General features: G+C 35.2%; 2 protein-coding genes and 1 long non-coding RNA gene across 5 annotated transcripts; 2 read left to right on the top strand and 1 right to left on the bottom strand.

The window, feature by feature from the left end:
• Nucleotides 1-18,510, top strand: LOC107753440 (MAGUK p55 subfamily member 3-like). 3 transcript variants are annotated; one of them, XM_016569580.1, is made up of 18 exons: nt 1-127; nt 4,990-5,101; nt 5,578-5,696; nt 5,779-5,856; nt 6,433-6,513; nt 7,003-7,140; nt 7,269-7,350; nt 11,141-11,226; nt 11,347-11,421; nt 11,529-11,725; nt 12,304-12,368; nt 13,549-13,569; nt 15,893-16,054; nt 16,122-16,202; nt 16,438-16,531; nt 16,844-16,952; nt 17,394-17,522; nt 17,654-18,510. In XM_016569580.1, exons 2-18 carry the CDS (start codon nt 5,077-5,079, stop codon nt 17,831-17,833), a joined length of 1,722 nt encoding a protein of 573 aa, XP_016425066.1. In that variant the 5' UTR covers nt 1-127; nt 4,990-5,076; the 3' UTR covers nt 17,834-18,510. The 3 variants fall into 3 exon arrangements, with proteins under 3 accessions (XP_016425066.1, XP_016425069.1, XP_016425068.1); XM_016569582.1 differs by lacking the exon at nt 1-127 and adding an exon at nt 255-317; XM_016569583.1 differs by lacking the exon at nt 13,549-13,569.
• On the bottom strand, nt 4,548-25,512 carry LOC107753442 (uncharacterized). Its single transcript, XR_001641470.1, has 3 exons — nt 25,076-25,512; nt 13,998-14,003; nt 4,548-4,558 (listed from the first exon to the last, which is right to left on the bottom strand). It is a non-coding gene; the product is annotated as an uncharacterized LOC107753442 (long non-coding RNA).
• LOC107753441 (protein phosphatase 1 regulatory subunit 3C-B-like) lies at nt 21,776-24,641 on the top strand. Its single transcript, XM_016569584.1, has 2 exons — nt 21,776-21,978; nt 22,957-24,641. The coding sequence occupies exons 1-2, from the start codon at nt 21,965-21,967 to the stop codon at nt 23,894-23,896; spliced, it is 954 nt and encodes a 317-aa protein (XP_016425070.1). The 5' UTR covers nt 21,776-21,964; the 3' UTR covers nt 23,897-24,641.
• Nucleotides 25,513-27,025: the final 1,513 nt, after the last annotated feature.

Raw genomic sequence — 27,025 nt, 5'->3', positions numbered from 1 at the left:
GGGGGGAGGTAAGAAAGAACCGAGATACACTGAGCCAGTGTAGCAGGAATCGCCACAGAGATGCCGAGGGTCTTTCCATGAAAGCGGAAACGCTCTCATGCACGCACGCACGCACGTGCGGTGAAAGGTAAGACATACGGGGGCGTTCTTCCTTTTGCATGCTGGGTGTATAATCCGCTCTGCAGACAGAGTGAACAGCAGGGGGGAGGATTCAGCACTTAAAAGGATCTCAGCATCCAGTGATGCATTTTTCACTGGCCACATTCCCTGACGGACAGTTTCGGGGAGACTCTGGGAAGCACGTCCGCTGGAATGAGGTAGAGGGATGCTGGGTGTACCTTAATATCTCTCTGATTCCCTTTATTTTGTAACAGTAAATGCATTCAAAGAGCATTACTGAATTAGGTGAACTGAAAAATAGTGATTTAAATGTTGTATTTTGTGTGTTTCCTGTTTTGTTCCTCCCAAACTTCTGCTTTGAGACTGTTTTGAGCCGTTTTGAATGTATTCCCTTGCACCTCTTTTGTGTTTTGTCATGCCTGTGTGTGTGTGTGTGTGTGTGTGGTCAGGTTTACCTATTATGGGTTTTAAGGAAAATGCTCAATAAACATACTAAATAATGTCTTAGTGACAATATAAAAATGCAAAATGGTTCATATAAGATGTTGGGGATAGATAATATAATGTGCTCTGTATAAAACCAGTAGAAGTCAATGAACAGTCTACAGCAGGGGTTTTCAAACGGGTCCACAAAATAATTTGCTATCGGCCTACCGTATTTTCCGGACTGCAACTTGCGTTTTTTATCTTCTGAAACGTGCTATGATTTATATTCCAAAGTGACTTATATAATGCATTAATGTCAAATAAGCAAAGCATAACCACTTAAATGGGTGCACTTCAAGGTTTATATAGCTAAATATATTTCTCATGTCTGTTTGACAAGTAGACAGTATCGCAGTTTTTCTTCATTTTAGGAAGTGGTTCACAATCACATAGACCAAGACGGCAAGCGCATTTTGTTTGTTTTCTTTATTTTACAAAAGCACAACGTTTCACTGTCATTTTGAAGGTACACAAATAAAAATAGACCGTTTTGAATGATGTCTTGCTCTTATCTGACGGATATCACATTTTTCCGCTGATATAAGGAATCCAAAGTGTTTGCGCTATAAATACAGTAATAAAGTTGTAAAAGCTGCAATCCATTTCTTATTGGTTAAAATGAACGAAGACTATCTTGTGTTTTTCACAAGCACCCACGGGATCGGCGCCTATGGCATTTAAAATGATCGGCATTATAATTCATTGTTTATATACATATATATATATATAGTATACATGTATATTCATTTATTTTTGTTCTGTTATGAATGGCACAAAATTTAAATGATTTGGAGTGAGGGGAATAAAATTCATGTTAGTGTTTATAATGTTTTTTTCCCCCTAACATTCGTTTTATTTAGACCTATTCAGTATTTAAATTATTTCTGAAAGTAATACACACCGATGCAACTTATGTTTTGTTTGAAAAGTTTGAAAACCCCTGGTCTACAACATGTGTGTGTGTACAGGCATGCAAGATCATGCAACCTGTCAATTAATGAACCTGCTTGTAACACGTTTTTCAGGTGCATATGCAATATTGTGACGTGTTTTGATTTGATGGACAGGCTGTTTTCTGATAATCTACTGAATCTGAATGAATTAGGCTCTATCCCATGAGGCTCAATGACTCCTGCTGATGTCATTTACGATAATCTTCTCCAAAGAGATTTAATTTGATGTGTTTGCTTGTGTCTACAAGCATTTATGTATATAATTCACACACACATACACACACCAAAAGAGAGCTAGAGCTGTCAGCACTAATGATGGCCTTTAGCAGTGCGTGATAGTGAAAGGGACAGATGGTGGCAGAAGGGTGGCTGAATGACCTTTCACCTCACATTTTCAGCTTTACATGAATCATTCTGTAAGGGCGAGAACTGGGCAAAAGAACTATTCCTCTGGAGAAATAGAGGATGATAAAAGGTCAGGCCCAAGGTCTTCAGACTGCAAATCAAAAGTAACCATTTGCAATCTGGCATTCGTACTATTCAGGTTTTGTGTTTGATTTGTGGCATTTTCTATATGACATTTTCACCAATGGTATTTTCAAATGGTTGGGCAGCTGAGCTGCAAAGTACTAGCAAGATGACCCTGATCTGAGCATATGTCTGGTGAGAATCTTCTCAATGCAGCTGCAGCATATGAGGAAGATGGAGAGTGACACAGAGCAGCATAATCTTTCCATCACGCACGTCATAATCAGAGTGAAAGGGAAAGAGAAATAGAGAGATACTTTTGGGCCTTTGAGAGAATCAGCATGGGTTAGAGGGCTTTTAGAAAACCAAAAGTCTGTAGTAAGGTTACAGCTTGTCTGGTACAAGCCGTACCAAAATTTCAGATCATGACACCCCTCAATATTTCAACACTTTTACTGGGGGTTTAAGCTCCTTGTGTTAAATATACAAATTCAAAATATCTATAGGTGTCACAGATTAAATCTTTCATCAGCACAAGGATGTGATTTCTAAAACCATACATAGGCCTCTGTTTGTATGATAGGGGGCTTGAGATTTTTTTGTATTTATTTATTTTTATTCATTTTATTCAGCATTTTTTGCTGAAATATAAAATCACAAATATAGTCAATCAAACAACATTTTTCTGCAATGTTTTCAGTTGTGTCCTGTGTTTACCAATGTACAATTTATTAATCATGAAATACAGAAGTCAAAATTAAGGTTCTTAAGTGGTTCTTTCCTTAGGTTTAGAAAATAACCTCTTATATTTAATTTTTATAGAAAAGGAATGAGAAAATGTTACAGAAAAAAACAACAACAACAGTTAAATGGTTAAATGTACGATACCTGACCATATAGTGAAAAAAAATTAATGGTTTAACATTGCATTAATTTGTCATTTTACTGTAAAATATTGTCAAATGTAATAACTACAAATTGCCATATAATTTATGGTTAAAAAAATGTACAAGGAAATTCCCAGATATATTTTGTTAAAATATTTTTGTTTCTTTTCATTTTTGTAGTTTATAATGTACTGTACCTTGGTGTTTTTTTTTTATTGTTATATAGTTCATGTTTATTGCACTTTTTTATTCTCATGTGTTTTACCCCCATACATCTATGAGTATTGGCCATGTTTTATGAACAGGCCACTTATAGGATGAACTCTGATTCATCATGGGGTTTTCTATTGTACCACCTGTATTATAATCATGGCTATCAGTACATTTAGAATACAGAACAGTATTTTTGTAGTTTAAGTAGACTGGTGAATTGATATCCAGCTATTATACAACATAGCTTTAAAGTTTAAGTTTAAATGGACATACACCACTACGTTATCCCATAATAACAGAAACATTCACACTGTCACACAACTTAAAAATTTCTCCAATGGGATCACAGGAACATGCAAAGTTTATAATTGGAACTTAAAATGGTTCTCCAATGGAATCTTTGTTAAAGTGCACTGCCTTTTCAAGAAACTCGTTTTCAAGCATTGCATTGAATGTTTAGGGCTATTTTGTATTGAGTTGTAGACAGGCTAAATGATTTAAGTCAAGTCAAGTCAAGTCACCTTTATTTATATAGCGCTTTTAACAATACAGATTGTGTCAAAGCAACTGTACAGCATTAATTAGGAAAATAGTGTGTCAATAATGCAAAGTGACAATAGTAAACACTAATTTTTCAGTTAAAGGCAGTTCATCATTGAATTCAGTGATGTCATAATCCAGCTCAGTTCAGTTTAAATAGTATATGTGCAATCAAGTCGACGATATCGCTGGAAATTAAGTGTCCCCAACTAAGCAAGCCATAACATTTCTGCCTTTGACATTGAGAGCATAGGTCGTAATTTAGATATATTTTTGAGATGGAAAAATGCAGTTTTACAAATGCTAGAAACGTGGCTTTCTAAGGAAAGATTGCTATCATATAGCACACCTAGGTTCCTAACTGATGACGAGGAATTGACACAGCAGCCATCAAGTCTTAGACAGTGTTCTAGGTTATTACATGCAGAGTTTTTAGATCCTATAATTAACACCTTTGTTTTTTTCAGAATTTAACAGTAAGAAATTACTTGTCATCCAGTTTTTAATATCGACTATGCATTCCGCTAGTTTTTCAAATTGGTATGTTTCATCGCTGAGATATCATCGCTTGGCTGCATAATTTCAACACCATCAACATCAATTCCATGTGACCATTTAACCATACACTATGTTTGCAATCAAACTGAAAACCATCATTTTCAGACTAGGTAAAAAGGAACTTCTTACTTTAGTGCAGAGTATACTGTTTGATGTGATGTCTCTCTGGATGAAACTCAGTGATAAAGTATTGATTGTTGTTGGCATGGGGATTATTTCCTGAGGGACTCATTTTCGAGTGAAGTGATCATATTTCTACTTCACTCATTTACTGTGAACTGTGCAGACCACCAGAATCTATACCCCTTTCTAAAGAGAGATGCTTTCCTTCAACTGACTCACAACAAGATTAAACTGAGATGACTAGTGTAATTTAATTTAATGCCATGCCTAATGACTATTGTCATATCTTTCATTCTCCCTCTCTCTTCTCTTTCTTTCTGCTTGTTTTGTTGACTGGGTACAGTCTATTTTTATCTCATCTATTTAAAAAAAAAAAAAAAGCTAAATTCCATGATGGGGTTTGTCACTTCATAACACAGCAAACCTCACCATGCAACATGCACCCAACATTTTTAAAGCCATTTCAATGAAATGATCAAATGAGCATAAAATATTATTATTATGTCGTACAGGATCCGCCTCATTGATTTTAATGTGCCTCATCATTATTGAACAGTTATTTACCATGCAATCCATAGCAGGGAACAGTTATAATGTTAAGGGTTTCCTAAAGTTTGCTTGTGCCATTTTATTTCTAACAGGCTTTTCAGATGAGCCCGCATTTTTGAGTGACCTGAGAGAAGAGGAGAACCATTTTTCCTTCGTCTCTGTCTGTCACATGAGCAGTAATGCCTGTTCTCTCACCTACCACAGGTACGTCATACAGTAGCTGTGAATGAAAAATTAGCTCACTTGATCATCATAATAAAGAACAGTAATTTCGTCCTCATTAAAAAAGTACATATAAAGAAATTGAAAAAAAAAATTTATATCATGTAAAATCATGTACATTCACATGAGATTCCAGTCATTTCAGTTGCCTATTAAACGTTTTTCATGTTGCATGGAAAAATGTTGAGAACACATGAACAATTGAACACTATTTGTTTAGTCACCTATTATGAAACAGTTTTGCTGAGCAAATATTTTAAATATGACTAAAGCCATTTTCAATACTATTGGTAAATGAAAATCTTTGTTTTTATGTGATACCACATTCACACTAATAGACATCAGTAAGTCCTGCTGTATTGGTCAATGCAACATTATTATATTATTAATGATTCGAAAAAGTATACAGAAAAGGAATAACTGTACAATTTTAAAGTATTCTTTTTTTTATCTTGCAGGTTTGCATGAGATGCTAGCCCTCCTCACCTCCCAGCTGCACCCAGATGCTAATCACAAAGAGGACATGGTTTTCCTAAGGGAGGTCTTCAGTGAGAGGAGCCTCAGCTATCTTATGAAAGTGCGTAAAGCTGGAGATAATGTCTGACATCCTAATATTGTGTTTGTGAATGATTATCCATATGTACTGACTTTTCATGCAGATCCATGAGCGACTCAGGCAGTTCCAGCTCCAGAGCCCGACCCCAGTGCTCCACAGCGCATCCTGCCTGGCAGAAGACGTAAGTGGCATCTCTACCTCAACGGCAAACAATCAAATCTTCATTATATATCTTATATATGACTTATATATACAACCTAATATATATATGCTAATTTTTTTTTTTTAAGTTTCAAAAGCTGTTCAAAATGTTGGTAAGATTTTTTTAATGTTTCTGAAATGTTTCTCTTTTGCAAACCAAGACTGCATTTACTTTATTTTTAATATTTCATATTATATTTAAAATAACTATTTTTATTGTAATATATTTTAAAATGTACTTTATTCCTGTAATGACAAAGCTGAATTTTCAGCAGCCTTTACTCCATTCTTCGGTGTCACATAATCCTTCAGAACTCATTCTATGGTTAGTTAGTGCTTAAGAAACATTTCTTATTATTATCAATGTTGAAAACTATCATACTGACCCAAAACCTTTGAATGTTATAATATATAAAACAGCAACACACGTTTAAGGCTAGATGTTTTTAATGAAAAATTAAAACAGTGATTAAGTGTGGGTTTTTTCACTGTACTATTAAATGTTGCCATGTTTTTGCGTTTTTGCTGATATTGGTCTTGTGGTTTGCATTGACAGGTCGCAGAGGAGCTACAGAACGGACCACTGGAAGAAGATGAGAGAGAGCTATTAACACTTCTTACTGCTCCACATGTGAAGGTGCAAAACTCACACTTGTGCCCCTGTCTTTGTAGAGATTTTCCCGACTGCTGATTTTCCTAATTCATGTCTTTGTGGTAAATTTTCTGAAAAATCTTCCATTGATCTTAAATTGCCCTAAAGTACAATTTATGATATTTTTTATAAATAATATATAATAAGATATGATGCTGACACAATAATTCCTGTTAAATCAGTGTTTAAATGAAGCTTGACGTAATTAAGCTTAATTCATTTCTATTTGATAGTGAGCAGCATGACAAAATAGAATCAGATGACATTTTACAGCCTTCTAATTAGACTCGCTCATTTCCTCCACGTGCCCCAGGCATCAGTTTCCTCTTCTCTGTTTTTTTTTTTCCATTCTCTGTCAACCGATTTACACCTACATGCTAATTCTCCCTCTCATTTATACACGAGCACATTCTTTCTTCCACAGCACCATTGGGTCATCTTGTCAACTTTTGTTGTGATTTTTCTCTCCATCAGGCAGTGCTAACAGTACATGACACAGTGGCACAGAAGAACTTTGAGCCTGTGCTTCCCCCTCTACCAGATGATCTAGACGATGAACTGGAGGAGGAATCAGTAAAGATTGTGCGTTTGGTTAAGAACAAGGAGCCTCTTGTGAGTTTCAGGATTGAGCTGTTTTGTCAACATAATGGACTAATATTCTTAATGTACTGTCCATTATCATTAAGACATGCAAAATATAGGCTTATATTTAATTTCTGAAATCAATTATGTCTCTTTAGGGTGCGACCATCCGCAGGGATGAAGTAACTGGGGCGGTAGTGGTTGCTAGGATAATGAGGGGAGGAGCTGCAGACCGTAGTGGTGAGTGACAGCCTGATCCTTCCCCTTGTCAGCATAACTTTTTTTTTTCCTCTGTGCAAACTGGGTTTTTTTACACTGTGGCTGGACAACAGCTAAATCTCTCTCAGCAAATTTGATGTAACATAATCTGTGATGACGCAATCAGGGACCATCCGAGCCAAAAACTGACTGTAAAACCCATGACAGACGACTCAATTCTCAATGGAGAGATAAAGAGAGGGAATTGAATAACCATTTATTTAAATGTTACGCAAAATAATTTATTGAGAATCTCTCCTATTAGATATCCAAAATGACATTTTGACAATTAGATGTCAGCAACAAGGGGAGACTATAATCACAGCAGAATCATTTTTTTTTTAATATTAATAGAATTCTGAGCAGCGGATTTTTCTTATCACAAGCAAAATATTGATTAAAAAAACCCTTGAGATTATGCTTTGCTTTGGGATTACAGATTATACTGGAAATATACAGAGCAGATTTCATGGTTGCCATGGAAATTCTGTTGAAATATGACATGTACCTTGCAACAGGCCCGGTTCTTGACGGCTATAGAAGGGTGGGCTTGCAGATATCCTTGGTCTAGAAGATATTTATACTGTACATATTGCTATATTAACTATATTATATGTACACTGAAAAACGCTTTCATGGGCAGCCTAGAATATCATGCACTTTCACAGCAAAATAAACTTTTTTCTTCTTTATTGAATAGTAAAAAAAAAGCCCTCTTTGTTCTCCTTCTCTTTATCATTGTTTCTATACTGGTGACTCTTTTCAACTAACTTTTTTATTTAAGACCAGACCAGACTTTTTTATTTAAGACCAGGTAATGATAACTAAAGAAGAAACTAAATAAATAAAGGATTTAAATGGATTTAGGGGAATAAATAAAAATAATAAAAAAGAACAGTAAAAGAACAAGAATAAGAATTTTTGTAAAGTAATGAATCTGAACTGCAAATAATATATTTATTTTAAAATATGCACCCATTCAATTTCAGTTGTAGGCCTATTGTTGAAAACGCAAAAAAAGAAAAATGCTATTGTCGTCATAATCAATTATAAATCACATGAATCGTGTAAATGGCAGACCTACTTTCCATTCAAAACCGTGGAATTTGACAAAAAAAAAAAAGTCGAATAGTTTGCATCACTGGATATTGTTGGTCGTTTATGTCGGGGAACGCTACGTTTCTTATACAGTCGAGCCGACTGTTGCAACGAACGCAACTTTCACCGCACAAGCTCTACTTTCAGTTTTCATTCTTACATTCAGCATTAACAGCAGTCCAAAAGCGGTAAGCTTTCAACTGAACTGTAGGCTATAGCCTGTAGCGTCTGGACCAATCAAACACACAATTTTTCATTTGATTTAACAAATCAGTTATTCATTAGATTAACAAATCGTCACAGACCCCTCACCCAATAAACTGGGTGTCAGGATGTCTGCGAACGACACCAGGCCCCCCTGGTCACCATGGCAACCAATGCTGATATCACTGGTTTTATGGCCCGTGGCCCAGTAAACTTCGAACACCGATAACAAGACCTTCTGCAAATTCCTCAGGTCCTTGAACAGCCCCCTACACACACAAACAAATGTTATCAATCTAAAGTAGACCACACAAATCATAACTTGATAACCTTGTAAAACATGACACGTGAAAGAACAGTCAGAAATGTAGAAGTTTTTTTTTTAAATCGAACTGTAGAACCACGAGACAGAAAGCTAAAAATATATAAATATAAAGTTATATAAATAAATAATATATATATATAGACATTTATAGACATTTAGACATTTAAATAATAATACAGCAGGCTGCATATATTAAATTAAATTAAATTAAAATTTTAATTTAAGGATTAAATGATTTGATGGTCATTTTAGTAGCCATAATACATCATTACATGCATTATATTGATATTTTAAATATTCCTCAAATACCTGTAAAAAATGACTGTGAATTTAATGGTAAAAGACTGTAAAAATGCTACAGTAAAAACCTGTTAAATGGTTAACGGTAAATTCCCCTTCTATATACGGTGAAAAACTGTATTGGACATTACATGTATTGGACATTAATTTTACGGTAGTATACCGTTTTTGGAAGTGAAAAATACCGTATAATTTACAGTGAATAACCGTAAATTGACATTCCCAGAATTCCCTGCGTTACATTTCAAATTTGATGTTTTTTTTGTTGAAATAACTATGTTTCTTCTTAGTTTTTTTCTTATCAGTTTTGTATATTAGGGTTGTGTGTTACACCTAATGTTGTTAAATGAATGTTCATTGCATTATTTCAGTTTCATGTGTGTTACCATGATGGTGTTTAGCGTTTGTGTGAATGACACTGTGCACCTTCTTTATATGTTATTATTTAAAAGCTGCTTGTGATGGGCTTTGGTTCATCATGTGACTTTCTCATCACCACCTGCTTTTTGTGGTTATCAGTGTATTATAAAGGTACCAAACAGATTTCCGTACTTCAATAGGTTGGTATATTAACATTATATCAGTTAATGAAATTACGGTATTTAACTGTAAATTTAAGTTAAAACCTAAAACGTTGCTACTGTATTTTTTACGGTAAAATTCCGGCAACCACAGCTGCCGTTTTTTTACCGTAAATTTTACGGAATTTGTTTTACAGTGTACATGCATTTTAGATGCTTATATTATGCTCTTGCCCCGTCCATGCATGTTATTATATGAGCGGGTTTTTTAAAACATTAAAACTGCTCAGGTAATTTCAGTGGTAGGCTATGATACATATTCATGTAGCCTATTAAACTCCCCGTAACTCACAAACTCCCCGTAATAGCGCGCAAATATTTCTGCCCGTTTTCGCTCATTGTCAGCATCTGCTTTTCTGCAACAGACTGAAGCTCCGCGTGAATTCAGCATGCCTTGCATTCAGCTAATAAAATAAAAATGCTGCAATTTTCTGGTGTTATTTTATTATTGTTGAGGCAGTCTCCAGCTATATATTAAACTTCTTAAAATACAGTCCACTTCAGATTGGTTTTAATCACTGGCTGCATAAAAAAAATTTAACCAATCTTTATCTAATTCTGATTGGGTGGGCAAGACTGTCATTTGGGTGGGCTTAGCCCACCCCTGCCCATGCCTGGAGTCGGCCCCGCCTTGCAAGCTAGGTTGTCCTATTGTATAATGAGTGATAGTATGCAGTGTTATGCAGTTCCTAGAAACACAGCTTTATTAATAAGTTTAAAAAGTGTACCAGAAAACCTTGTATCAGAGAGTGTTGAAAAAAAGTACAATATCATCAAGGGGAATAAAATGTTTGATCAGAGAAACTGAGAAAAATCCTCAATTTACTGAATTTACTAGAAATATTTCATTGAATTTGAAGAATGCAGTGGCATGAAAACCAAAAATGATCAGTGATCTGGAAGCTTTTTCAAGTGAGGAAAGGGCCAAATTCCAGTAGAGAGGTTTCAGAATAAAATATTCTCTATAAAACTTAACTTTTGGGGGTTGAATAATTTCGTACATGAATTTAGAGAGCCAATTTGAGTATATAAATTATAATAGTTATAATAGTATATAATAGTAATTTTTTAAAGAAATATTTTTAAACATCTTAGCTCAATTGTTATGAATTATGAAGATAATATATAGTGTATACTGTATATTATAATATTATAAAGATAATTTATCACTATAGTGAAAGCCTTAGATATCATTTTTTATTTTTTATTTTGGACCCCATATTTTAAATGCACCACGATGACTGTTCACTGAATTCTCCCTCAGGTCTGGTACATGTTGGAGATGAGTTAAGGGAGGTCAATGGAAATCTCATTATACACAAACGTCCTGAGGAGATCAGCCAGATTCTGGTATGTTCACTATTCCTCTGTTGTTTTACAAAAGCTGAGTCATTCCCATAAGATTCCTTATCTGAAACGGCACTTACCTGATTTAGTGTCCTTGATTGTTTATTGTTTGTCGGGCTGCAGTCTCAGTCTCAGGGCTCGATCACTCTGAAGATAATCCCTGCCATTAAGGAGGAGGATAGATTCAAGGAGAGTAAGGTGAATGTAATCACTTTATTTGAACGTCATAGGACAGAAATGATAGTAGCTGCTTCATAATATGTATGCAATGTTATATGCTCTGTTTTTTTATTTCTCTCTTAAAGGTCTATTTAAGAGCCTTGTTTGATTACACACCATTTGAAGACAAGGCCACACCTTGTCAGGAGGCAGGACTGCCTTTCACACGTAGGGATATCCTGCAGGTGGTGAGCCAAGACGACCCAACATGGTGGCAGGCCAAAAGAGTGGGAGACAGCAACCTGCGTGCCGGCCTCATTCCTTCAAGACAGTTCCAGGAGAGGTACACAACAAAAATCATGTCTACAGCTACCTTTCATTTACTTTTATTACTGCCTTATAGACCAGATGTCTCTAATATGCAATAGTTGTTCAAGAGCAGATTTTAAGTGGAGGCTGATTCTTCAAAAAATTTGATTTGTTTGGATACATTAATAAGTTTCTTTCCTCCTTTTATGTAAATTACAAGCAGGATTGATGATGTATTAAAATGTAAATAAAACTGGTTTTAAAGTTCTGATATTAATTAGCTATTAATAGAACAGGAATTAAATCCTTGACCAAAATTATGTTGTATGCATTATTTTAATATCCATTCTGATTGGTCATTTTTAATCAAATCAGCCTCCTCTTGCAGTGTTTAATGGGCTATCATATATTGAATTAAAAAAAACATCCTTTTAAATTAGTTAATCAGATTTATGAATGGTAGTAGGTAAATTAATCATTTCATTTTGAATAAATATTTGAGGAGACAGCCCCCTCTCCCCGTGACAGTCCACCACTATAGGTCTTCTAAAACAAAGTGTTTGATTTCTGCTGATTATAATTATATTTGGACTTTTTGTCCTAAATCTGCAGACGACTGTTGTATAGGATGAAAATGGGAACACACCAGAGCCCTAAATCACCTAGAGCAACACCATGTAAGTTCTAAGAAACTACTGCATAGCTAACAGATACATTATACTACTTAACTAAAGACATGCATTTCTTGTTAATATTTAAACAAACGCTCTGTAAATGCAGAAATTATTTAGCACACAACTGAACATCTCACATCATATTTAGGTGTGTGACTAACCCTTATAGAAAATATGGAATCGTACCAAAGTGGAATGAAGGGAACTCTGGTATTCAGACATATTAATCAGTCTATAGTCAGATATTCCTCTTTTTGTCCAGTCCTGTTGAGGGTTACCCAGACGATGCAGTGCTATTTGGCAGGACAAATGTTGTTTACGTTCAGATGCTTTCAAATGTTGGATATGGGTATAATCAGCTTATCAATGCAGATTCTTGATTAGATTCTGAATTGCAAGCGCACAAGCTTGGGACAGTTCGCAAGATTCAATTCCAATTTCAAATGAATTCATTTAGGCTTCAGAGTCAGTTTTAAAGGGGTCATATGATGCTGCTAAAAAGAACATTATTTTGTGTATTTGGTGTAATGAAATGTGTTTATGCGGTTTAAAGTAAAAAAAAAAATTATTTTCCACATACTGTATATTATTGCACACAGCGTCTTCACGACATGGCGGCTGCAACAATACTTACAGCGAGAATAAAAGTTACGCCTTTCTTTGCTTGAACATTTGGGCGGCGTTATGCAAATTTTCCCAGATCGTGACGTAGGTATGTGGGGGTGTGTTAGAACGAGCCGTTTTAGGTAGGCGTGGTTAACTCTTAACTTTTATAAAGAATATCTCTTTGGATTTTAGACTTTAGTCTTTGCAACTTTACAGATCTTCTTTATGCACCAAGAGCTTGTAGCACTCCAAAGAGAAAGGAAAAATTGAAATCGCATCATATGACCCCTTCAATTATATATTCTTGCCAATACACAGTTATTGCATTGCATTCAATTCTACATTCACAACTCTCCCAGTCTGCAGAAAGTGCTGTATAAATATACTGAAAATAAATAGTTTGTGCAATTTTAAGAACAGATAGGCCTATCTGTATAGGATAAATGAAGATTGCCAGTGTATATTTTACCCAGACCTATCACAAATGACAATACTTGCAAGATTCCTTATTCATTTGCTTTTCATACTTATTCATGTTTCAGCAATTGTGTTTGTTTCCTCACTCTGCTTACCTCAGGTGACCAAACTTGTGAAAAAGGTAGGTGATTTTGAAAAAAAATGTCATTACATATGAAATAATTAAAAGGTAACACTTTATATTATAGTGTGCTTGTTACACACACACAGTTTATATAGTAGTAACGGTAAATTATGCATAATTACAACTCCATTTCCAAAAAAGTTGGAACATTTTTTTAATCCACTAAAAACAAGAATCAAAGCAAATGTGATTTGTTAATTATTTTTAACCTTTATTTAACTGACAAAACTGTGAATATAAGAACTAAGAATGTTTTCACTGACCAACTTAATTGTGTTTTGATAATATAAACAAATTTTGATTTCATTGGCTAACACATTCCAAAAATATTTGGACATAGGCAAAATAAAAGTGAAAAGATTATAGTTAAACAGATGAACTGGTAATAGGTAAGGGTATCATAACTGGGTATAAAAATCATCCACCAAATTCTCAGTCTTTGCAAGCAAAGATGGATCATGGCTTACCACTTTGTGGCAAAATATTCTCAATTCCCCAAAAAATGAGAATTCTGCCATATTTACTTGGCACCTTACACACTGAATACACTCCACATGGCTTTGGCTTTGGATGATGCTTTTTTGTGTGGTGTGGTGCGCTTTATACATCGTCTGGTTTTGTTGCGAGTTCTTCGGTACACTTCACCACAGAGCTCATACGCTTGGCACATCCTAAGACCCCAGCCATTGGTCACATCTTGAGCTTCGGACAACTCCCTCTTTGAGTTTTAGGGGTTTTTAGTGTGTGCTTTTTGCTACGAGGAAGATTGCCAGATTGGTGCACTTACTGTTTGTGGTGCTTACTGCTTAAAGGGACAGTTCACCCAAAAATGAACATTCTGTAATTTACTCAACCTCATGTTGTTCAGTTCAGCCTGTATGACGTTCTTACTACTGCTGACCACCAACAAACATTGAATGATATAATATGGTAGCATTTTTTGTTTTTCCTTTTAATGAAAGTGAATGAGGATCTGTGCCAGTATTCTGAAGTCATACAGTTGTTTTGTGTGAGGAATAGGCATTTACATTTACATTACATTTAGTCATTTAGCAGACGTTTTTATCCAAAGCAATAATTAATTAATTAGATTAAATTAAACTCAATCTGCACTTCTGCATATTCAAATTTCAATGATTTATCATGTTATATTGACATAAACCTGACACATTGGCACCATATTTGCATTTATTGTGTCTTCACAGCTTCATTAACTTTTTTTTAATTTTATGGAAAAAAAACCTGCCAGCAATTGACATAAACCTGACACATTGGCACCATATTTGCATTTATTGTATCTTCACAGCTTCATTAACTTTTTTTTAATTTTATGGAAAAAAAACCTGCCAGCATTTTTTCTTTTAGTGTTCCATGGAAGAAAAGTATGGAAGGGCATTTCCACCACATAAGAAAAAATGAAAAGCTAGGATTATGATATAAAAAAATCAAAATTATGACATAAAAAGTCATAATAATGACTATTTAAAATTATGGCATAAAGATCAACAATATGACAAGTATAACATATAACATGGTTGAAATTATGAGATAATGTGTAAAAATTGTGTTATTATTAAAAAAATTTTTGTCATAATTTTGATTTATCTCATATTAATGATTTTTATCTCAGTTATGACTTTGTATCTCATAATTATGTTTTTTAATCATAATTATAATTTAGCAAAGCATATTGTTTTCTTATGTAATGGAATTGGGCTTTTACAGGGAAGGAACTTGTGTGGGCTTGAAACTTTTATTTTTGGTGAATGTTTCCTTTAAGCGTGAACAACAGGTGCACTGCTACAGCCAGGGAACTATTGTTTTCGGCTAATGGCTCACAGAGGCTTTGGCATGGCTGATAGCTCGTGATAGTCTTTATAGAACTATAGAACTGCTGGATGTGTGATGGTCTAACCTTAGTTGTAGTTTCTCCAAAGTGTAAGGCGGTGGCACCGTCCTGTGGCCAGACCTTTTCCTGGGAGTTTTACTCAGGTACCATATTTGTCATACTGTCATATCATACTTGTAAGGTGAATAGATGCATTGCTGCTTTAACTTATTCACTGCATATTCAATTTTACAAAGCAGATGAACAGTGTGTTGCTATTTTCCCCTGAGATGCAGCTGTTACATAAAATCAGCAGCAGTGTCAGGCACATGGTATTTTTAGTCTGGAGGATATACCTCTTTCCATCCTTGTCTTTTTGTCTGATCTTTGTGTTCATGTAATTATGTCATGTCTATTTCTGATTTTCTCTATATTTTTAGATGTTTTTTTTTACCTATGTTGATCTACTGGAAAATATTTCTGCTCTCACAGCTGGTCTAAGGAGAAGCTTCAGACTGAGCCGCAAGGATCACCAGGGTTCAACCAAAGAGTCTCGTCCAGCAGAGTCTGAAGAGAATGAGTTCCTCATATATGAAGAGGTGACACTATATCAGATGAGAGCACAAGACAAACCAAGGCTTGTGGTGCTGATAGGTAAGATTCAAGGAATGTCAGGACATTCTACACGGCCTTCAGAATCTCATTTCCTTTTTTTCTGCAGGATCTCTTGGTGCTCGGATCAATGAGTTGAAGCAGAAGGTGATTGCTGAGAATCCTCATCAGTATGGTGTCGCTGTGCCACGTGAGTTTTCTTGTTCCATTAGCCCCACATTAGAGACTATGCAGGTTCTGGCTGATAATGTACACCAAGAAGCTGAATCAAAGTAGAACCTACTTTTGCTTCAAGTTGATGACCTGAGTTTAAAGCTTCTAATTTTACATTTTATTTATTCAAATAACTACATGTTGTGTATTGTAAAATCACATGTGACATTAACTAAAATGCTAGTATAATTTGTGTGATCATTTTCTAACAGACACAACAAGACCCAGAAAGAGCCATGAAAAGGAAGGTGTAGAATATCACTTCATCTCCAAGCAGGCCTTTGAGGCTGAAATCCAATCGAATAAGTATGTTGTATGAAACTTTTTAATAGCTATGTTGGGTGTGCTTTTTGTCAGTATTTTGTCAGTAAAACATCTGTGTGGCATTTTGTTAAAGGCATAGTTCACCCAAAAAGTTTTTTTTTTTTGTTGCTACCATTCTGTTGTAACTGCATGGCAATTTTCTTCTTATGTGTTCTGAGGAAGAAAAAGTCATACAGGTTTGGTAAATGATGACAGCTTTTATTTTCGGGTGAACTACTCATTTAATACTAGTGTTATCAGATTTAATTTGACTGTTGTTTGAATTGGCACAAAACATGTATTGTGTATACCCAGGTTTATTGAATATGGTGAATATAAGAATAACCAATATGGGACAAGTCTGGAGTCAATCCGGAGTGTCCTGGCGAGAAATAAAGTATGTCTGGTAGATGTTCAACCTGAGGTAAATATAACATTCTGTCATTGTAATTATTTTCAGTATTGGCTTTTCTCTGTATTTCTGATTCTGAGCTCTGGTCATATGTGATGTGAAGTAATACATAATGCATTTAAATAAATGAGTAATTGCACTGAAATTGTGATCTTTTTTTTTTTTGCATTGAAAAGAATAGCTTTGATATTTTGCTAATAGCTCCCTTTGTTTTACATGGCAAAAAGTCATACAGGTCTACAGGTAGATTATTGTATTCCTTTCTAAGTCACTTTGGATAAAAGTGTTTGCTAATTAACAATTATGTGTAAATGGAGACCTCTTGCACAGTGGTAATATTTCTGCTCAACCTAATCTTGATTTGAATCTACAACTTTTGCCATCAGCAGAGACTCTGGTCATAATTGGAAACCAATGCAATGATTTATATCTTTTTGTTACTCTAAATCTCAGGCCCTGAAAATTCTCTGTTCAGCAGAGTTTAAGCCCTGTGTGATTTTTGTAAAGCCACGCATCCCTGAGATACATCGGCAACGTAGCTCTCCCACATCACCAGGAAGGGGTGACAACGGACACATCACGGTGAGACGGGATTTATATCACCATACTTCCCAAATGCAGCTAGTAAATCTCTGTCATTTAACTCTTATATTGCACACAGTGAACAAAAACTCTCTATTTCTATTTCTCTTTCTCTATCCTCATGTGAAAAGGATGAAGACCTGCAGGACATGAGGCAATCAGCCGAGCAGATGGACCAGCAATATGGCCACCTAGTGGACAGGGTCCTGGTAAAGGAGGACTCTGCCAGTGCCTGTGTAGAGCTGAGGAATATTCTGGAACGACTCGAGAGGGAGCCGCAGTGGGTGCCTGTCAGCTGGGTCCGAACTTGATCCTCCCTCCTTCCTTAAATTCAAACACTCACATATGGTGTAATGAAAACATAGACCTCTCTGCCTCTTTCTGAGTCTGCTATCTGCCAGTTTCTGTTTCATCCTGTTCGACTGAAGTAATACAAAGCAAAATACAAGTGCTGTCTGAATTGTTAAAACTGAGGTTTGTTGTACTGCGCTAGTGGTGAAGATTTCTGTTCATAAGATTTTGCATGGACGTAGCATTGATAAGAAATGAATCACTGATAGCTGAAAGAATTTGTTTTCTGTGGAAAAAAATGGTTGTCCTTATTTCTGTCGAGTGAGCTGCACAAATGAACATCAAATGAGGACAGGACCACTTGAATGAGAGGACAACACTGACTCAGGTTTACTCACTGTGTCAAAGCTGGTTTCTTCCAGGCAAACAATCTAGTGTGAAAGTCTTTGGTTTTGTTATCTTCAACTTATGCTGGCTGTGTATATTTAGTCAAATGTAAATGGGAATGATGTAAAATATCATACTGTATATTTGCAAACAATTTCAGTGTTTACACTTGTGTAAAATAAAATTTCGTATTTGGTCACACATAAATTAGTTGTAATTGTCAATGTTTTTGTGTCAAACCGATGACTGTATGACGTCTGTGTAGTTTATTAGACAAATTCTACATTATAGTCAAAGAGCATAAAGCATGTTAACATCTTTATGGCCATATAGTACTGTTCAAAATGGTATGAATGTGTGCCCTTTTAGAATACATGGAGTATTTTTGAATGTAATTGTTATAATAAAAATTACAAACTATGTCTTTCTTTCAGATTTCTCTTTTATTAGAGAGAACATAAAAACATAAAATATTATTATTTGAATATTTAATATATTTATATTACATATACACACATTTAACAAATAAATATTGCTTTGAATGTTTAAGCCAACAGACCTTGAGCATTACATCATCTTGAGCTCTTGTTGAATTTTTAGTGACTGGTAATACAGCCATCCAGCAGCAGATGGTAGTAACAGGCTTTTTAATTCTATATTTATACCTCTTAAAACAAAACAAGCAGAGCATCATGAGGTAAAGTGGACCGTTTTAAATACAAAAAAAACAAGATTTATTATTATTAATTTATTGCCATTTCAGAAGTTTCATTTTTTCAAAGATACCAAAGTACCTCCTGTCCATGAATAGGAGGGCTTGTTCTATCTGAACTGACATCAGCGTGATCATATGAAACCAACATTTATAAGCACATAAAATACCAAATATTTTTGGGCTCATGTACTGCAGCACATTCTCATCTGATTTCACTGGTTGATTCTCTAAATACTGATATTCTTTCAATAGCTCTGTAAATATTGCCACACTATGCAAAACTGCCCACATTTCAACTCAGGTACTTCAGGTCACGGAGGAAGTGACACGTAAAAACCTAAGACCGTAACACAATTGTGTGTCATACTCAACAATCATATTTGTGCACAGTCCAATTAATGCAAGTAAACGTTTTTAAAATGGAAAAAGTCACACAGACAAATGAAGAAATCCTTGCAAGTTCTATCTTGTTCTGCGCTCTCTTCCCCTTAATACATGTTTGCATGACTGCTGATATCAAGCAAACACACCCTGCATTGTTTAACCAACCTCAAGAAATCATCCATAATCAACAGCATTCAATGTGAAAACAATAATCCTATTAGTCAATCCAATACTCAAAATGTTAAATAAAACACCAAATGTTCTAAATTGTCCTGCTTATACTAAACTGCATACTTTAACAATCTGTAATTGCACTAAATTTAGCAAAACACCTGGTTAAACGAAAATCAAGCACTTTCCTTGATTCTATATTATAGAGGTAAATTAATTCTCACTGATCATCATCATGGACCATCATTAGTGTAAGCAGAATGTGATTTGATTAGTGTATTTTGTATCATTATGCTGATGGCCAGCTGTAGCTACATTGAGTGTGCAGGCTGTCTGTACGCTTCCTGTTTTGCAAGTGTGGTTAATGGACCAATAGTTGCTTGAAGTTTCCATTCTTGAGATACAGACTTAAGTGTTTAGATTAGACTTCAGCAAAACAAACTCAGACGTCTCAAAATGAAAAGAAGACCATAATAAAAGGTAAAAATATATTATTTTGAATATGCTGACAGCGCACCCAAATTTGAAGTATTTCACAAATGTATTGTAATATGTTTTTTGCTTAAATGGCTGCTTCTAACGTCATTTTATTAGAGAATTTTTATTAGACAATGCATTTTAAAACTTTTTATACAACTATGCTTTGTCTTTTCTGGCTCCTGAACTTATTCAAAGCATATACATTTATCTATAACAAAAAATATTCACCATGGAATAAATATATCCTACAGATGTATGAATTGTATTTAAAAACATATTATATGTGTTTATTTTCAAGTTTTAGAAGTGCCCTTACCTATATCATTTTCATGAAATATGGTTGAAGTATTGTACTCTGTATTTTGTGATGATCATAAATGCATTATACATTTTGTAAAATGTTGCAATATGGATCTTGCTAATGTAGGTCACATTACTCAATAGGCTGCTATCATTGCAACATACAGCATTTGACCGTCTAACACCAATAGAGCATGACAGCTTCATAAATGTTTAACACCCACAAATGACAGCTTGCAATTGGTATGATGTGATCTTGCACTTATGAACAAGGTCCCCACTCATTTTGACCAATGATCTTCCATGCTTTCCAGATATTCATGATGAAATTATTATTTTTTTATTATTATTATTTTTAATAATTCAAAAAAGTGATTACATTTGCAAAGAGTAATTTCTAGCACAACCAATTAGAAAATGTTGAATTATAGGATGTATAAAAAAAAAATCCAGAACTTTTTCCCCATTTCCCTGGCCTGATATTTTTTTCTATTTGTGACCCTGGACAACAAAACCAGTCATAAGTTGCACTGGTATTTTTGTAGCAATAGCCAAAAATACACTGTATGGTCAAAATTATAGATTTTTCATTATGCCAAAAAAATCATTAGGATAGTAAGTAAAGATCATGTGCCATGAAGATATTTTGTAAATTTCCTACTGTAAATATATCAAAACGTACTTTTTGATTAGTAATATGCATTGCTAAGAACTTCATTTGGACAACTTTAAAGGCGATTTTCTCAATATTTGTATTTTTTTTGCACCCTCAGATTGCAGATTTTCAAATAGTTGTATCTGTAGTTGTATCTCCAAATAGTGCCCTATCCTAACAAGCCATATATCAATGAAAAGCTTATTTGTTCAGCTTTCAGATGATGTATAAATCTCAATTACAAAAAATTTACCCTTATGACTGGTTTTGTGGTCCAGGGTCACATTTATGAAAATTTCTATCTGTATAGTTAGGCCTAAGTGTTTATAGGACCTGAATGAAAGCTGAGCAAGGGAAAATGGGGCATGGCAGAGGCCGGTTTCAAACCTGCTCCTCCATGAACTAGGTCTATTTTTATGATGTGAGCACATGAAATGCCCACTGTGCCACAACTGAAGAACCAGTTTTGTGTTTGTGCCAAAAGTAACCTTAGCCCACATGTGACACAAACTAACAACCTCATTATATGTGAATAGTTACAGTGACACGGTAAAAAAAAAAAAAGCCTCTGTATTATTAATAAAGAAAAAATACAGAAAAGAAATTACTTTTATCCAGAAATTGCGCGTCACAGCTTCGTCAGAGGTCTATCTAATTTTGGTTGACGCTTTTCCCCCGCCTCTCTCTCGGCTCACTGCTGTGACGATCTGCGGTCAGTGAGGTGCATGCGGGCCACGACTGATTCTTTCCTGCGCGCTGATTGCTCGAGCGCCTCGCTCGCCTGCTCTCCTGCTCTCCCATTGGCTGTCAAAATGGGTTACTGTGAACCAATGCGCGCAGAGGCTTGATGTACCGGCTGAGAGCTCCTGGCTTTGGCAGTACAGCTGGACCGCGAAGGGGGCGTGCCGCTGCAAACGACTGTTCGTCAGTGGGTTTTTAGTTATCATGGTCGACACGTTGTTAAATTAAGTTTAAAAGCAAGAAGGAAAAAACTGTACTTGTTCAAACTATAATAGAGCAAACTGTGTCTGCCGTTTTGGTAACAAACCACGGGTTTCAATGAATTGCACCAGGTAAGAATACAGAGTGCGTCACAGTGCATCGAGTGGGTTTGTCACTGCGTGCTGGAAAAGTGTAAAGATGACTTTTGAATATGACTAATGATTTAGATTCAATTTAAAACAATACTGGCTTGTTTAAAGTATTATTTGAACATTGGGAATGTCAAGCTGTTTAAACTTCTATTAGCGTATCTGTTTATGTTACTAGTACTGAATTTTTAATAGCTGGTAATTAGTCCAACTGCGACAATTGGTTGACATTTAGTTCCATTGTTTTTGCTATTTTTTTGCCAATGAATTCTATAGGGATCTGTGGTTTAGATTTAGCTGTAGTACATATTCCAGTTTTACTGGTACTATTCATTGAAGTACTGGTATTCTCTAGTTACTAGTCTCTGTTATAGCTTTACTATTATTTTTGTATTAAATAATAGTTTCTATTTTTGAGACACTGCTATGCTGTTATTAGTAACATTGCTTATCTCACTAGTTACAATAAAATGTTTGTCATACTGTAACTAGCCAGTCATTACATATATACAGACTGCATACTTTATAGGTAAATTCTTAAAAGTAGTACTACAAAAAATTACTAGTAAGAACTGAAATGCACAGTAGTGCCTACTGTCTAATTACTTTTAGTGCTAAAAAGACTGGAATAGATATTTTATAAATGTATATTTTATAATGTGTTGCTTTTGGATTTATCCCAGTCCTTAATTTTGTCATGTATTAAAGTATGATATAAATATTATATGTAATAATAAATATAATATGGAAGTATGAATATTCCTTATAAAAACTGATAATTATTCTAATTTGAAAGCTTAAACCACCAGCTATTGCACTATAATTGAATTGTAAAATAGCTCAAACTAGCTGCAGATATAGTTTTGTTAACCACTTTAATCTCTAAATTCTGAGGAAAGTATTTCACGTCTCCTGCTTAATTGGTCACTGTAGTGTTCTTCATTATTGTCTTCATGAAAGGGTTCTGCAGATACTCAACCCCAGGCCAATGCCAAGTCCAATTATGCCTGTGGATGTGGCAATGAGAATTTGTCTGGCACATTCGCCGCCTCTTCGCAGTTTCCTCAGTTCATATGAGGACTGCAAGTCCAGGAGCCTAGTCAACCAGTACAAACCTCTGAGATCCTGCATCAGCACCAAGACAGATGTGGACACTGATAACATAGGATGGAAGAGTCCCGAGACCAAAAACAAAAAGAAAGTGTTTTTTGCTGACTCCAAAGGCATGTCTCTGACAGCAGTCTATGTATTCAAGGAATTCGAGGAAGACCCCATGTTAGACCTGCAGTTCGAATTATCAGACTTGGAGGACGCCATTGTGGGCCTGAAAGCGGAGAAGGAGAAGAATTTGATTTTGGATTTCCCTCAGCCTGCTGCAGACTATTTGGACTTTCAGAACCGTCTAAAGAAGAGCCTGGTATGCTTGGAAAACTGCAGAATTCAAGAGAGATCGCTCACCGGCACAGTCAAAGTGAGCAACGTAAGCTTTGAGAAAATGGTCCATATGCGAATAACATTTGATTCATGGAAAAGCTACGCTGATATTCCTTGTACATACATGAATAATGTTTATGGTTGTGAGGACGTTGACGCTTTCTCATTTTTCATCGACCTTCCAAGTTTTGTGCACCCACAAGAGCAGGTGGAGTTCTGCATATCCTACAAAACTCATGATACCACATACTGGGACAATAACAACGGGAAAAATTACAAGCTGGTACATGCAGAGAACGACCCCAGCCAGACCAGTGTAACCCAACAGACGGCTACAGATTTCAAGAATCAAGGCAAACGGCCAGAGATGGAATATGATCAATTTGGGAGCCCGAGAATGTCTAGTGGATTCTTCCCCGAGTGGCAGAGTTGGGGTCATATTGAGAACAACACCCCCTACTGGTGACAGTTCAAGACCCCTGATGAACTTGAAGTAAATGTTGTAACAAGGACAAATGCAAATGGTTTCAGAATTGACTTTTGAAAAGGGTAGAGTAGAAAGAGTAGAAATTAGCAATGATATCCTCAAAAGAAAACAATTTTGGCCATGTGTGGCCATCTTTCATACTGTCCAAATTAATTCAATGTTGGTGTATGATTTTGAAATACACATTTAGTTTAAAATGAGAAGTTTGGGCTGTATGCAACTTTGAGACTAACCATGTTAACCGTATGGCAGTTACTCAGAATGAAAAATGTTGGTTTATGTAATTTTCTAATTTTCTAGCACACTACGTACACTATTTTGTAGATCTGACATGGGGTAAACCAATAATTTTCATAACATAGATGCCTTCCTTTGTGTTATTCTGTAATTAACTGTTATACAAAGGCATTGTTTTGGATATCTTTCCAAATGTCCTTGAATGAAGCGAACAACTAGCATTTGCTCTGAAATAGATTCTACAACATACTATTTTCTGCAACATATTACCTTGAAGGGTAATAATTTTGTTACTCTATCTAAAGTCACTGAATATTGGGAATCCTGCTTTTGAAATGTGACTGGACGTTAATAATTTAAGTCATCTTTAAAAGGATAGTTGAACCAAAAATGAAAGTTCTGTAATTTATTCAACCTCCAAACATGTATGCATTTCCGTTATTTTAACACAATAGAAGATATTGAATAAAATGTATCAGTGTTTTTTTTTTTGGCCATATAATGAAAGTAAATGTTGTTATGGACCCCACTGACTTTTATTGTATGGACAAAACAGTTCTTCAAATTATGTTCTCCAGTGTTCCACTGAAGAAAAAGTTGTTGAAGTTTAATACCACGTGAGGGTGATTAAAAGATGACAGAATTTTCAATTTTGAGTGAATTGTCCCTTTAACAGCAGTGCATAAAATGTGTGTAATTTTCGGATTATGGAATAATCTGGTACAATATGAGATTGCTTCATATTGAAGTTTTTGCATCTCATTTGATAGTACCAGTTTATCTGTCTTTTTCTAATGAATGCACTAAGCGTGACGCACTATAAGGGAGTCCATGAGAGATAATAATGCCCATTAAGTGCTAAATCCCTGCTGTTGCACTTCCGATTTTTCCTACGTCTGTTCTACTTTTTTAAAGCTGCACTTTCCTACAACATATTTGCTGCTATGGTGCTATTGTGTGTGGCTGTGTGTGCTGCATTGTGATTTATGACCCATGGTGTGTGGAAACTCTCCAGTGTTATTTGGAGGATAAAAGATGAGGGATTTGGATGTAACTTTATGAAGGTCATAGTAAGTCAGGTAGCGTGGCTAAAGAGAGTGATAATATTGAATGAGATTGTTGCTTTTTTCCTGATTGTTTTTCCCTCTTCTGCTACAATAGAAAAACAGGTTGAGGCTTTGAACGAAAGTGATTGTAGACTGTGATGAACCGTGAGCTGCTGTAATTGCGGAGAGGGATCATGTAGGTTGAATGTAAAAAGGGACCTACACAAGCCACAGTGTATGCCTACATATTATTCTACTGCAAAGAAAGATGTTTGTTTGAAAGAATCTTATACTATACTCTGTGTTCCTGTTAGAAATAAATTTGAATGTTTCTATGATTAGTGGACTTGTGTTTTATTATGAATATGTCATGTTTTACTTCAACTGCTTCTCATTAATATCATGACTTCAATATCAAGAGTGCACCATGAGATGACACCAGGCCTCTGTTATATACTAATGAATGAAAATGAATGTTTTGCTTAGGAGTGTATCAACATGTTTATGACCTTTTAGAGTCAGGAATCATTCCTGAATGAGAAGAATAAATACCTGTTAAGAGATAAAAATGTTTCTAATGTGCAGATGACCAACAAGCATAAATGTTTAAAAAAAGAGCATATTTCTAATAACAGAATGAGTGCTGTTAAGATTGCTGACAAATATTTACTCCCATAGCTAGAGGAAGCTAAAAAATTTTTTTAGCCTACTCTTGACTCATTTACCAGATGTTTTATAAGTTAGTGATGTGTTTTTGTGGGAACATTTTGTCAGTATATCTTGTATGTTTAGCCGAATGTTTCAGTTCAGTTTTGCTATTAGTGTTCAGTAGTACCTCAATTTGCTTACTACTTTGTTTACTAACTGAATCCTGTTAAGTTTTTAGGCTTGTCCTCATCCTGAACATTAAAAATTATATACAAAATGGATATTTCTTGCTAACTTATCAAATAAGTGAATTTGTGATATTGATTATGTGACTCTTCATACAGAGAGTCAGATATTCTTCCACTGAAGCTTTCTGGATCAGTAATAATAATAATTAAAAAATGCATTAAAAATGCTTTAAATTGGAAATACGCAAAATCTTCCACATGCATCACCTCTAGCCAATATATAAGCACAGTCTGTGATGTAAGGATGTATATACACTCTGATAAGAATAATTGTCAATTGTATTATCATTCTTGCAATCCAAAAAAAAGTTGCAGAGCTTTATAATCAGAGTGTAATTCAAAATGATGTGAAGTCGCAATCCTAAAGGGTTACGATTCTAAAACTGGATTGAACCAAATTGCAAACGAGCAGCAAAGCATTATTCCACAATCATATTATTGTGTTCAGAGTAATGAAGGTGATGCAGTAATTCAAATTGTGTGTTACAAGGAAAAGGAACATTAGAGAGAGGCAGTCTATGTGGAAAAAGTGCTGGCGCTGTGCTGGATTACAGGCTTCTTCCGTTAGAAGCATCAGAGCAAACCAGTCTTCAACCATTAAACCAGAGCAGCTGAATCTCCTGATGCAAAATCATTACATTTTTGTCACAAGATGGAACAATAATAGTTCCCTAATAATGTACACAAATAGGTGGTATAGATTATTAACATTTTAACAGGGTATTGCGGTGTGGTGGTTAATGCACAGGGCTAATAACCAGAAGGTTACTGGTTCAATTCCCATAAGTACTGAGCCATGAACCCTTGAGCAGGATTATCCTCATAATAAGTCTATTGTAAATTGCTATGGATAAAAGCAACTGCTAAATAAATTAACTTTACTATAGGGATCACAACTGCATAAAGTCACAAATTGTTTCTCCAACAAA

The sequence above is a fragment of the Sinocyclocheilus rhinocerous genome, unplaced genomic scaffold, assembly GCF_001515625.1.
Source record: "Sinocyclocheilus rhinocerous isolate Xijiao unplaced genomic scaffold, SAMN03320098_v1.1 scaffold2216, whole genome shotgun sequence".
Lineage (NCBI taxonomy): Eukaryota > Metazoa > Chordata > Actinopteri > Cypriniformes > Cyprinidae > Sinocyclocheilus > Sinocyclocheilus rhinocerous.
This window is presented reverse-complemented; position numbering and strand designations above follow the sequence as displayed.

Coding starts and splice junctions, on each gene's coding strand:
- LOC107753440 (XM_016569580.1), top strand. CDS start 5,077: ATGCCTGTTCTCTCACCTACCACAG. Junction 11,227..11,346: donor AGGAGATCAGCCAGATTCTG/GTATGTTCACTA, acceptor GTCGGGCTGCAG/TCTCAGTCTCAGGGCTCGAT. Junction 17,523..17,653: donor GTGACAACGGACACATCACG/GTGAGACGGGAT, acceptor TCATGTGAAAAG/GATGAAGACCTGCAGGACAT.